The sequence below is a fragment of the Suricata suricatta genome, chromosome X (genome assembly GCF_006229205.1).
Source record: "Suricata suricatta isolate VVHF042 chromosome X, meerkat_22Aug2017_6uvM2_HiC, whole genome shotgun sequence".
In the NCBI taxonomy this organism is placed as follows: domain Eukaryota; kingdom Metazoa; phylum Chordata; class Mammalia; order Carnivora; family Herpestidae; genus Suricata; species Suricata suricatta.
In genome coordinates this window covers 74490495-74504429 of record NC_043717.1, presented here as the reverse complement: position 1 = coordinate 74504429, position 13935 = coordinate 74490495, and the positions used below count along the sequence as shown (strand labels likewise).

General features: G+C 39.7%; 1 protein-coding gene across 5 annotated transcripts in view; it reads left to right on the top strand.

The window, feature by feature from the left end:
- Positions 1-13935, top strand: part of ACSL4 (acyl-CoA synthetase long chain family member 4) — an 80509-nt gene that overhangs the window by 50062 nt on the left and 16512 nt on the right. For 4 of the 5 annotated variants that reach the window (XM_029930356.1, XM_029930354.1, XM_029930355.1 and 1 more), the window contains 7 exons: positions 1675-1746; positions 5688-5827; positions 7398-7570; positions 9480-9554; positions 11376-11567; positions 11690-11770; positions 12823-12937. In XM_029930356.1, coding sequence (XP_029786216.1) covers positions 1675-1746; positions 5688-5827; positions 7398-7570; positions 9480-9554; positions 11376-11567; positions 11690-11770; positions 12823-12937 — 848 coding nt within the window. The remainder of the gene's footprint in view (positions 1-1674; positions 1747-5687; positions 5828-7397; positions 7571-9479; positions 9555-11375; positions 11568-11689; positions 11771-12822; positions 12938-13935) is intronic. The other variant, XM_029930353.1, reaches the window with a different exon arrangement.

Here is a 13935-nt window from a genome sequence, read left to right as displayed (position 1 = left end):
ACTTCAGAAGTCAGGGACTAGCAACCCTAGTTTTCAGTGCCTTTCTGAAAACAGTAACCTCAGTGTAGGGAAAGGAGGCAGTTGGAGTAAATGCCACACCTACCTTTTCACAAACTTCCTAATAAGGGGTCTCTATCTTCCTAGGAATCAAAAACCCAGGAATCTCCCTCAGAAAGGAAATCAGAAACAGGTGGGAGGTTAGAGGCGCCACATTTGAAGCCAGCAGATAAGCGTGATGCTGTCCTATCTGAGATTATTGCGATCATAAGAAGTGAAGTAACACATTACATAGAATCATAGAGGAAGTGAAGAAGGGCTCCAGCTACCTGGAGCAGCTCTCTAAAGCGACAAGTGGTCAGCACCACCTGGAGGGTGGCTTGGACTTGCAGGACATTAGAGCCTATCTTTCTGTCTGCAGAGCTGCCCTCCCATGTGTCATATACAAATGCAGGCATTGGTTTCCATTTGCAGATGTGCATATACATAAAACAATAAGCACTTCTTTTATTTCCGTTATCTGTCTTTATTTATTTTAATTTTTAAGTGTTTTTATTTATTTTTGAGAGAGAAAGAGAGAGACAGCATGAGCAGGGAAGGGTCAGAGAGAGAGAGAGACACAGAATCGGAAGACAGGCTCCAGGCTCTGAGCTAGCTGTTACCACACAGCCCGACGCGGGGCTTGAACCCATGAACCGTGAGATCATGACCTGAGCTGAAGGAGGATGCTTAACTGACTGAGCCACCCAGGCACTGCACCTTTATCTGTCTTTAAGGAAAAGAAGATAAAAGCATTTCGGTTCTATTGGCAGAACCTTCTATATGACGAAGCTGGTGGTTCTGGCAGATCACACTGCCCCTTAAGAGCTGGTTTATTTCCCGCTGGCGTCAGCATGACTAACAGACGCATCATACATCTAAACTTACAGCCTAATGAATTGCATTATAGCCGGTTCTTTCTTCCTTTCATTTCCCTTTTTCAGTAGGCTACTTTATCAGTTTTTCTACCTGCTGCTCTGACATTTGAAATCCCAAATAGTATTTATGTGGGTAAGCAATGAAAGAAAACAAAACAAAAGAAAGAAGAAACAGATGCATACTTAGATATATGTACATATCCCCACATGGTCATCAGCAGGGTCTTCAGTATTCTATCAACCACAATGTTACCAAATTAGTATTTTTGCATCATGTTCATCAATGTCAGTGACTTCTGAGAGGTGGCTTTACATTTGGTTAATCAAAGATAAACATATCTTCTGTTTCTTATTGTTCAGTGTACCTTAGTTGAGGTTTTCTGTTGTTCTCTCTCTCTCTCTCTCTCTCTCTCTCTCTCTCTCTCTCTCTCTCTCTTTTAATGGATGGTCTATGCTGTGCTTGATACATGAGAAATAAGAATGCACACTTTACCCAAATATCCCATTCTCCTTTATTCTAACTCAGAGCTTCTCTTCTAAGGAAGGCTGGAAGGTGCTAGAAGAAATCATCTATAGGCTACAGCACCAAAGACACTTCCACTTTAGACTTTCGTAGATTATGAGAGTTGTAAATAATAACTCAACAGAGCCATAGAAGATTAGATTCCCTGTGTAAATTTCTGTCAGTACTTGAATGATCACATTTCTTTTTTGCTAAGGGTTGGCTCTCCTGATCCTATATGCTTTTTCTTTCATGTAGTCCAGCAAAATTAAAAAGGGAAGCAAAGGAGACTGTACTGTGCTGAAGCCAACACTCATGGCGGCTGTTCCGGTGAGTACAGAATGTAAATGTCCTTTATTGCTCACACTTGGAGTTTTTAAAAGGTGATACTCTCAGGGGTTTGTGTACAGTTTTAAATAACTTTACTGGGTCAAGATTGTGGCAAACATGTTCATTAGAATCTGAGATCAGCATTGGCAAACTTCTGACGTGTATGCCTGTTGCTGAAACCTGAAAATTAGTGATGAACATGAGCTAGTTCAGATTACCTAGTGTGAGAAGTGGCCATAATATTTCAAAGGTAGAAGATATTCTATATCTCATTTTTGTTTAATCACAAATTTTATTTTTATATTGAAATTTTAAAGTTTATTTTGAGAGAGGGTGTGCACACATGTGCGCATGTGATTGAGGGAGGGGCAGAGAGGAGAGAGACAGAATCCCATGCAGGCTCCGCGCTGACAGCGTGGAGCCTGATGCAGGGCTCGAATTCACAGATCACGAGATCATGATCTGGGCCAACATTAGATGCTTAGCTGACTGAGCCACCCAGGTGCCCGTAATCACAAATTTTAAATAAATGAGGAAGCCTAGGCCATCCCAAGAAGCGAAGCAGCAGCTCCAAAGTTATGGAGCTGAGTCTCTAATACAAGCCTCCTGACCCGAATGGTGACTAGGAAAACTGGCACTTGAGAGAACTTGCAAAGAAAAAAGCTTAATTTTAGATGTTTAAAATCCTTATGTGAAATACTGCCTTTTACCAAAATAAGATGTTATAGTGTTTTTGGCCTTGTAAAGATAAACATTTCACACAGTGTTTCAAATATACATAATCAAATATATTCTAGCACTTTTCGGCTTAGAAACTCCAGTGGGACTATGTACTGTGACTACTGGTATTATGATCAGATTTTAAGTCTCATCCCAGTATCTCTCTCAGAATTCTTTCTGTATATGGAAAATTGGATATTAGATAATGAAGTGTTCAGCCACTTTGTTTTTTAAGCTTCTTATTACAAAATTACCAAATAACCAAAGAATTAAAAGATGGCAGGGTAGCCTTTTCCTTTTCATTTAGAAGTGCTGAAGAATTCAGCAAGATTAGCAGCAGAAAGAAGCTTCTAATTAAAGCATAATAAAGTGATGCTAATGATAGATACTACACTACTTGTTTTCAGAAGTGTGCTAAGGGCATGAGATGGATTATCTCACTTAATCCTCCCTAAGACTCTGCTAGGTAGGTCCTGTTTTCCCGGTTTTATAAAGAAAAAAATTACCTGAGGTCACAGAGCTCGTGTGAGCTCTACCAGTTTGATCCCAGACTCTTCTTAACTACTATGTCTGTCTGTTGAGGACTGTGTTTGGTGTTTTGGGAAATAATATTTTGGATTTATTACCCAAAATACAGGAGTCTCTAGTAAACCCTATCAGAAAACATAGGGAAGGAAAAGGGCCAAGAACTATAGGAAGCAATGTCTGAATTTAGGCCTGAAGGATAAGCAGGAGTTAGCGGATATGCTGTGTATCTTCTAACTGCCCATGGTCCCTTCTTTACTTTGTGCCTTGGAAAGCTAACTTCTAATTACCAGGGCTCGCTTGCCTTCTATTGGCTTCAGCCAATAACTGGCACTCAGAAGTGATCACAGGGCAGGGAGGTGAGGGGGTCTGCATACTTATTACCTTTGCTCTTTCCCTGTTGGGCTGCGATTTGCGGGTAGTTGTCAGGCATCCATTGAACAGTCTCTTTCCAATTGGCTGTAACCATGTCTTGCCCATGGCTACAGTCTTCACTGGGTTCCATTAATAATTCTCTCCTTTTGGTTGTTTAGGCCCGAGGATAGTAAACAATCTCCCATGTCGCTGGTCCATGGGTGCTTCACTGAACTTTGTTGGTTCCCTTAGCTCCTCCCACTCCTGTATAAACAGACCTTAAAAAAAATCTTTTTTTTAACTGAAAATTGATAGGTTCTATTATCTGACTTTGCTTCTTTCCTGGATCAGAATAAAAGATCCATTTATTATTATATAGTCACATTTTCACAGAGTGGGAATTTAGATAAATCACTGCTTCTTGTAAGCACTGACTCAATTGAACATCATGTAACACTAGGTTGAAGTGAAGGGTGACTTATTGTGCTAACAATAAATCTTGCCAACTTGTTACAAATGTATTGTTTGTGTTCCTTACTCATGGAGGCCTTTCTGTGCCCATGACTCTTGTGTACTGGAAAGAGCAGTAGGGGTGTTCTGTCATATCTGTCTCACTCCTGTAGGCTCTTTTCCCCCACTCAACAACCTATTCACTTTCTTAAGAGGGATAGTTACAGGATATTAAAGTTCTTTTAGGAAAGTTTTGGAATTTCTCAATCACAGATCAAGGCAAATATGTCAGTTACACAATAATGATTCCATCTGTACAAATGGACAGGACAGCATTGTGCCAATGTTGAATGCTGTTGTAGCCCCCTCTACCTCCACGAGCTTTATTGGGATATAACTGACATAACATCAGGTTAGTTTAGGGTGTACGGTGATTTGATATATGTATATATTGTGAAATAATTACTATAATAATGTTAGTTAACACACCCATTGCCTCACAAGTTTATTGTGTCTGTGTGTGTGATGAGAACATTTAAGATCTACTCTTTTAGCAACTTTCGAATAGTCAATACAGTCTTGTTAACTATAGTCGCCATGCTGTGCTATACATTACGTCCCCAGGAGTTGCTCATCTTCTGCCTGTAAGTTTGTACCCTTGGACCAACATCTCCCTATTTCCCCTATCCCCTGGCTTCTTGCAACCACTAGTCTACTCTCTCTTGCTGAGTTTGGCTGGTTTAGGTTCTATGTAGAAGTGAGACCATATAGTATTTGTCTTTTTCTGTTTGACTTCTTTCCCATAGCATAATGCAAGAGATGGTTTTGATGTCCTTATTTGTGAATGGCTCTATTTTGATATTGAACCATTTATAAAGCTATTAATTCATGGTAGCTCAACTGAATTTCCACTACTTACCACTTTATTTAAAACTAGGCATTTATCAATAGATGTGCTTTATGCAATAATTCTTAGTAATTTGTGCTTACTCATTTCAAGAAAACATCATTTAGTGATGGTCTGGGCTTTTTTGCATGTTTGTTTCAGAGTTCTTTGTTGTTGTTGTTGTTTTGTGTACTACCTTGGGAGTCCACTTATCCCAAACCTAGTCCTACTTTTAATTTTCCAAGGAGCTGTGAGCAAGAATCCTATTCATTTTTGTTATCTTAGCTTCTACTGAAACAGAGTAGAAATGCCTAAATTACGGGGACATAAGAATTTTAAGAAATTTCTAGAAAATTCTGTAAAATAACTCTTTAAATTTTTTAATGTTTATTTTTGAGAGAGAAGTGGGGGGAAGGGCAGAGAGAAGGAGACAGAATCCCAAGCAGGCTTCATGCCATCAGCACAGAGCCCTATGTGGGGCTCGAACCCACAAACTGTGAGATTCTGACCTCAGCCAAAAGCAAGAGTCAGATGCTTAACCAACTGAGCCACCCACGAGTACCTGTAGGACAACTCTTTTAAGAAATTCTGTAAATCTGTCTGCCATGCTATAGGAGTCACAAGGTAGTAGTGAAAAAAACATTGAAAAACCAAACATAGTTGGATGTTTGGTGCTGTTGGAAAATAAGTGAATATATTTGAAAAAAAGAACTAAAAAGGATATTTATGTGGGAGGTGAATGAATTATTTACACTCTAGTAGACATTTTTTAAAATTTTTAGGTAAATTTAATGTATAGAACCCCAAAACCGCTATTCTTGTCCCTGGTCTTCTTGAAATAGTGAACAAGTAAAGTCAGTGAAATTAATTATATAATAAAGTAAATATATCCATTATACTAAAGACTTTCACCTAAGAAGTTGTAAACAAGGTATCTTCAACTAAGGACTGTCTCCATGTTAGTGTAGTTCTTTACAGATTATTGAATATTTTGCTTGCCTTTTAGGAAATCATGGATAGAATTTATAAGAATGTTATGAGCAAAGTCCAAGAGATGAATTATATCCAGAAAACACTGTTCAAGATAGGGTATGATTACAAGTTGGAACAGATCAAAAAGGGATACGATGCACCACTTTGCAATCTGTAAGTACATTTCATAGACTCCATAGTGTGAGCCTGTTAATCTTGCTTGTTTACATCTGGAAGATGAAGAAGTAAATGGCAAGCTAATTTACTGTGGGCATCACCACCATGATCATAAGGTTGCATTTCCCTTTCATTCACTTCTAACCTTTGTTGCTTCTACAGCAACCACAGACAGAGGACCCTGAGCTCTGATCTTGGCCGTTGAACAGATTTTAATAATTGAGTAAATATTTAAGATTTAATTACAGAATTTGGTCTTATGAAGAAAAACTAGATTAGACTTTGGAATCAAGATGTGTGAGTTTACAAAGGGTCATTTCTGACAAAAAGTGATACTTAAGATTTTATTCTGGATGAAGCTTTCTTATTGTATTCATAAAACAGTGTAGTAAATATATGAACATAACATCTATTTTGTTGAATGTCTGTTTTGGGTTTTTTTTTAAGTTTTTTTTTAATGTTTTATTTATTTTTGAAAGAGAGAGGGACAGCATGAGCGGGGGAGGGTCAGAGAGAGGGAGACACAGAATCTGAAGACAGGCTCCAGGCTCTGAGCTAGCTGTGAGCACAGAGCCTGAGGTGGGGCTGGAACCCACGAATCCTGAGATCATGACCTGAGCTGAAGCCAGATGCTCAACTGACTGAGCCACCCAGGCGCCCCTTGAATGTCTGTTTTTGAGAGAGAGACAGCGAGTGAACAGGGGAGGGGCAGAGAGAGGAAGACAGGATCTGCAGCAGGCTCCAGGCTCTGAGCTGTCAGCACAGAGTCCAATGCAGAGCTTGAACACACAAACCTTGAGATCATGACCTGAGCCAAAATTGAGAGTCCAACGCTTAACTGACTGAGCTACCTGGGTGCCCCTTATTTTTAATTTTTTAAATGTTTTTTGAGAGAGGAAGAGAGAGCATGAGCAGAGGAGGGGCAGAGAGAGAAGACACAGCATCTGAAGCAGGCTCCAGGCTTTGAGCTGTCAGCACAGATCCCAAATACAGACTCGAACCCACAAACTGTGAGATCGTGAGCTGAGCAGAACTCGGACACTCAGTGACCGAGCCATCCAGGCACCTGAACATAATAGCTATTTTAAATGCGGTGCTGGGGGTTGGAGATTTTTCTTTGAAAAGGAGATAAGATTGATAACTAAATGTTCGAAAGAAAACTGTACTTTTTTGTCCTTTGACATCATTTTCTTCATTTGCTGTATGTCAAAGCAATTTCTGAACACTGCACTCTTTTTTTTTTCATTTTTAAGAGTCTTTCTGGCATTTTAAAAAATGGAAGTATAGTTAACATACAGTGTTCCCTTAGTTTCAGGTGGACAACATAGTGATCTGACCACTCTGTACGTTATGCTGTGTTCACCACAAGTGTAGCTACCATCTTTTTCTGGCATATTATTTTCAAGGTGTTATTAGTCGTCTCTTTGTGAACCTCTCATTAATTACCACCATGGTTCTGAAATATAGGTGTCTAACCAAAGTCGAGAAATATTTCCCACAGTTTAGGATGTGGCAAAGCATAATGTATGGATGTATTCGAATTATTGCCTCTTGTGATTTTCTCAAGGTTACTGTTTAAAAAGGTGAAGGCTTTGCTGGGAGGGAATGTCCGCATGATGCTGTCTGGTGGAGCTCCGCTGTCTCCTCAGACACACCGATTCATGAATGTCTGCTTCTGCTGCCCCGTGGGTCAGGGTTATGGACTGACAGAATCATGTGGTGCTGGGACAGTTACTGAAGGTAAGTACTGGTAATGTGGCAAATATAATTCTGTTAGTCACCACTAATATTTGTACCCCTTAAGTAATAACAGATTCACTGCAATCCTGAATAGGTTTAGTTTTAGAAACTTCTGGTTGAGCAATCACATTGGCTCTTTATGTATAGGCCTTGTGCATATTTATGCTACCTTGTCAGTCCTCAACATTCTGTCACCGTGGTCCTTTTGTCTCTTCTGTCTAGATGCTTATTTCCTCGGAGAACTGCACTCTTGGAAGAAAGTACATTTTTATGCTCCCTCTTGAATGTATATTTCTGCCCTGACTTCTTGTTTGTTTTCTGTTATTTTCAAAACCTGATAGCAGGGTTTGTCAACTTTGGCACTATTGAAATTTTGAACCAGAGAATTATTGATGGGGCTCTCTTGTGCATTATAGGATGTTTATCAGCCAGGTAGCAATCAGGAGTAACTCACTCCTCCCAGCTGTGGCAATGGAAAGTAACTCAAAACATTACTAGATGTCCCCTGGGGGGCAAAATCATCTTGAGCTGGGAAACACCGTCATCCCAGACCATCTCTCCACCTGCCAGATGGTCAGTGACCATGGTATTACCATCTTTAAAGCCATCCACAGCATTAGCTTTGAAGTCCTCTAATTGTTTATTTTTTTAATATCTTTAACTTCGATCGAATCTTACCTTTTCTTCACTGGACTGTTCCTTCACACTCCTCTGAGGTAACAGCCGTTCAGTGGCCATGCCTGCCTCTCTTGTATCACTTCTGATTGGTCCTGAATATCTGTTAGGCATCTCCACGTTCAACACTGCTTCAGCCCTTGCCAGCTTAGCTTCCAGACACCTTTGATCTGGTGCTGTTGTTCCCAGCCATCATTATTTTGCCTTATTTTACACACACACACACACACACACACACACACACACACACACACGCATGCATGCGTGCGCACAGCTCTGCTTTCCTGGTGAGCCAGTCTTCTTTTTCTCCTGCAGGCATTTTTGCTCTCATCTCTCGTTTTTCTGTTCCCTTCTCTTTGAATGCCCCTTTTGCTAACTGGTCACAGCCACCTTTTAATGCCCAACTCTTCAATTAAGTCTTTCCCAGTGATTTCATTTCACATTGATCTTTCTAGTCCCTGAGGTACGGTTGCGTGCACTTCCGGTCCCGTGCAATTAGGTATTTAAATGTGCTCTGAGTTGTTTCACGTGCATTTTTGTCAGGTAGTTTGTAAGCTTACTGAGGACACAGTCTCCTTATCTTTTATGTGTTTCCTCCTTTTAGTGTTTAATATAATGCTTGGTACATTATAGGGTCTCTCTAAATACTTGATTATTGATAGCAGTACTTCCAAATTACAAAAGGTGAATATCGTCATCATCCTGTTTGGTAATAGCAACTAACATTTATTGAAAACTTAGTTTGTGCCAAGAAGCCTTAAGCACTGTCCACATACCATCTCATTGAATCCCTATTGCATATCCCTATAAGAAGTAGATTTTCTTATTCTACCCCTTTAATAGATGGGGAAATGGAGGCATAGTGGGGTTAAGTAATTAGTCCAAGTTACACAGCCAATCAGTGAGTGGCAGAGAAGGAATTCCTATCCAAATCTGTCTTATTGGAGTCTTAGTTAGATAATAGTAGGGGCAGCTCTCCTCCTTTCACAGAGATTTTTGTACTTATCTGAAATAGAGCCCATGAGAAGCAAAAGTGATGTAACAACATTGGTACTGATTGCACTGTTGAAATAGAGTTGAAATATTGAAACATGATCACATTTTGCAGTGCACTCACAATGGCCTGTCTTTTATTATCTGTGAGACTCTGTTTCTAACTCCAGTATCCCTGGTCTCCCATGGGCACGAGTCTGAAATGTGGTATGCTAATATTTCTGTTGCATTTTCCTCCTAGTTACAGACTATACTACTGGCAGAGTTGGAGCCCCTCTTATTTGCTGTGAAATTAAGCTAAAAGACTGGCAGGAAGGTAAGAATTTTACTATCAGCTTTACTGATTCTAAATACACTGAAAACTACCACAAGCCCCAGGACACCCAGTCTTTAAAGTGTTAGCTCGTCTGTGGTACCAAGTGAACTCTTTGCTGTTGCTGGCTCCCGGTGCTTTCTTTTCCTCAGTAACGTCTTCTGGATCCCAAGAGGAAAAGAGAATCTCTAGAATCTAGGCACAATGATTCTGAACTTGAGAATACTTGAGAGTAAAGAGGAAGAACACTCTTAGTGGGGCATTCCCTAGGTTTGGAAAAGGATGTATATCCTATCTTTGGAAGCTTGACTTTGTTACTGAGGACATTTGAGCCAGGAAATGAAACCGCAGAATTTTGGAGGATGGAGCGATGGAAGGACCACACATGCCCCAACGTCTTAGCTCTTGACCCCAGCAAACATTTTCACAGATGAGACTCAGTTCTCAGGCCATTTGTATAATTTTATCTTTATATTTAACTGCAAATGAAAGCCTGCACTTTACAGATGTTGGTGATAATCCTTTTTATAATTCTGCTGGAGATAGAAGTAAACCAGTGTTCCTGATGAAACTGAAAAATACTAACTGTGTTGCATTAACTGCAAAACAATGAACAGTCTGGCCTTGCCAGATAAAGAAAAAGTGATTAAAATGCTTAAGATTTTAGGGGCACCGGGGTGGCTCAGTTGGTTAAGCATCCAACTCTTCATCTCGGCTCAGGTCATGATCTCACAATTCAGGAGTTCGAGCCCCACATGGGGTTCTGCACTAACAGTGTGAAGCCTGCTTAGAATTCTCTCTCTGCCCTCCCCAACTTGTGCTCACTCTCTATCTCAAAAATAAATAAGATTTTACAAGAGAGACTTAATGGAGAACCAGGGGGAACGGAGGAGGGAGAGAGAGTTGGGGAGAGAGAGGGATGCAGAACTTGAGAGACTATTGAAAGCTGAGAATGAACTGAGGGTTGGGGGGGAGGGGGGAGGGGGGAAGACAGGTAGTGGTGATGGTGGAGGGCACTTGAGGGGAAGAGCACTGGGTGTTGTATGGAAAACAATTTGACAATAAAATATTATGGAAAAAAAAATCTAAAGTCATGACTGGCCATAGGCAAAGTTAAGAAAATATAGTTTCTCTCCTGTTTTCCGTAGCCTCACTTTCCCTCTCACTTCATGGTGTTGCCTTTGGTAGACACTTCCTACTTGTTCTCTTGTATTAAACCTCCTTAATGTTGTTGGTTTTTTTTCATTTTTGAGTGAGAGAGAGAAAGAGAGAGGGCAAGCAAGCGCGAGAAGGGGAGGGACAGAGAGGCAGACTGGATCCAAAGAGGATTCGGTGCTGACAGTAGAGATCCCAATGCAGGGCTCAAACTCCCAAACCATGAGATGATGACCTGAGCCAAAGCTGGACACTTAACCCAGTTAGCCACCCAAGCACCCCTGTATTAAAACTTCCTTAGAAAAAAACCCTGAAATGTATTGATATCAGTTTACTTAAAACAGCTTCAAATGTTACCCTTCTTGGGGATAATTTTATCTTAACAGAGCTCTATGAACCTCAAGCTTCAGTGGTGTTCTGAGTATAAAATTTTATGGTCATTGGGAAGGTTTGGGATGGGTGGTGGTTGGCTATTATCATTGATCCTTCCTTGGTACTCCCCAAATTACAGTTACCCACAATCCTCACGTCAATGTGAATGCATGTAAACTAATAATTGTCCCAAAGAGTAACAAAATTTGATCCTCAGAAAAATATTAGCATAGGAGTGTTAAGAATGAATGCAAGTGCATTTTGTTTTAGAACAATAACTAATTTAATGGCTTCTAGGTGGTTACACAATTCATGACAAGCCAAACCCCAGAGGGGAAATCGTAATTGGTGGACAGAATATCTCCATGGGGTATTTTAAAAATGAAGAGAAAACGGCAGAGGATTACTCTGTGGATGAAAATGGCCAAAGGTGGTTTTGCACTGGTGATATTGGAGAATTTCATCCTGATGGATGTTTACAGATTATAGGTCAGTATATTGTCTTTCTGTGAGAAAACAAAAATTGTTCAAAAGAAGTATTACTTTTTTTTTTTTTTGGTCAACTGCACATTGTACTGTATAACCACCTACTGTAACATTCTCCGTTTTAGGCATCCCTCACTGTCTTCCTCCCTATCCAAGAGGCAGTGTGGACACATTACGTTCCCTAGTGGCTATCTATATGACTCCAGGTATCCTTGAACCTTATAAAATCATAAATCCTCAACAGTAATCTGTTCTTCTGAGAATGTTAAGTGGTTTGGCACTGCCCTCACTGAGCCTACTGAAATAGACTTTGAACTCCAAAATGACCCTTCTGCTATTCATTTTAATCAGGAAAAAGCTACAATAAAAATTAGACTAGCTAGCTACAAAGGATCACTCAGTAGGGTCCCAATCAGGTACTTTGCAAGCCCTAAAATTTCCTCAGTCATATCTCTAGTGGTCCATTTAAATCTGGCTCTGGACCCGTACCTGACCTGAATGTAGTTAAAGATTTCCTGGGAAAATTGGTTCTTCATCCAGAAGTTTGATCTGCTAGGGAAATCCCCAGTAAACATGATTCAATCTAGAACCAGTTCCCCTACCCCCACCTTTTTTTCTTGATCCTTAATTGCACTGGAATCAAAGGTAGGTTTCTGTCGACATGTAGAGTGGGTTCCCAGGCTATGGGTAGGCAAGTCAGCATTCATATGGAAGTTGGAAGGCCACTCATGATTATTCAAGCTGTGCCATCTCTGCCAGCACTTCCTTTCTTAGAGCACTGTCATTTTAATAAGGTAATGTCAAATAAGTAAAATGGAGAGTTAACATTTATTAATCATGTTCTGTATGCTAGACATGGTCCTCTATGCTTGTATGAGGTAGGTGTCAGTATCTGATAAAACTGAGGGTTGGAGAGGTCAACTGATGTGCCCAGGATCACATAGCTTATAATGGGCAGAGCTGTCATTTAAATCTAATGCTCCAAGATCCTGTCCACTCCATTAACTTTATCATAATATTTAAGATTATAATAAGATACTCAACATTCTGTGTGGGGAATAACGGTTTAGCTAGTACTTCTTCAGTTAGGTGTTTTGTTGTAATGGATGTGCATGGATAAGCGTTATTCTATAACACAATTTTAGAAGAAGTATCTGTTTAAATAAAGATTAAGGCAATGAGATTGAGAGGAAATCAGAATTGTGCATATGGACCAGATGGTCCGGATAACTTACCATTTGTTCTTCATGACTTCTAGATCGTAAGAAAGATCTGGTGAAGTTACAAGCAGGAGAATATGTATCCCTTGGGAAGGTAGAAGCCGCCTTGAAGAACTGTCCACTTATAGACAACATCTGTGCTTTTGCCAAAAGGTAATTTTAAAAGCTGCATTTGTGTCTCCTATCCTTCTAGTAAAAGGATGATTGGAAAAAATTTGTGATTCTGTATAATTTCAAGGGGAACAACAAAATTTCATCAGCATCTGGGAATGTTACGCATTTCTGACAGTTTAGCAGCTTGAATATCATTTGAGATGACTGAGACATTTTAACTAATTATTGGATACCTACTGTGTCTTGCTAAGTTCTTAGGTATGCTACAACACTTACTTCATTCAACATACTCAACAACTGAGACATAGCATAAATTTTCCCTAAGAAGTTAACACAACTAGTCCAAGTTTTCTAAATCAGAAACCTAAGAGGTTGGACCATTTTCTTTATATGTTAATATGGTTTATTTTTGTATGTTTGTTTTTTATTTTTACATAGTTTATTGTCAAGTTGGTTTCCATATAACACCCAGGGCTCATCTCAACATATGGGCTTTATTAATGCCCTTTAAGAAGTGTAACTAAAAAACACAAAACCTAAAGAATATCATCTTAACCATCTCTACATGTATAGTTGACTAGTGCTAAGTATATTCACATTGTTGTGCAGCCAATATCTAGAACTTCTACCTTGCAGAGCTGGAACTCTCTATCCATTAAACAACTCCCCATTTTCCCTGACGGCAGTCCCTGGCCCCCACCATTCTCCTACTGTTTCTGTGCATTTGACTACTCTGGATACCTCATATAAATAGAATCATACTGTATTTGTCCTTTTTGTGACTGGCTTATTTCACTTAGCATACTGTCCTCAGGGTTGTATATGGCAGAATTTCCTTCCTTTTTAAGGCTGATTAATATTCCATTATGCATATAGACCATATTTTGTATATCCATTCATCCATTGATGGGCAACTTCGCTTGCTTACACTTCTTGACTACTGTGAATAATATTGCTGTGAACATGGATATACAAATATCTCTTCAAGATCCTATTTCCAGTTTTTTTGAATATACACCCAGGTGTGAGATTGCTGG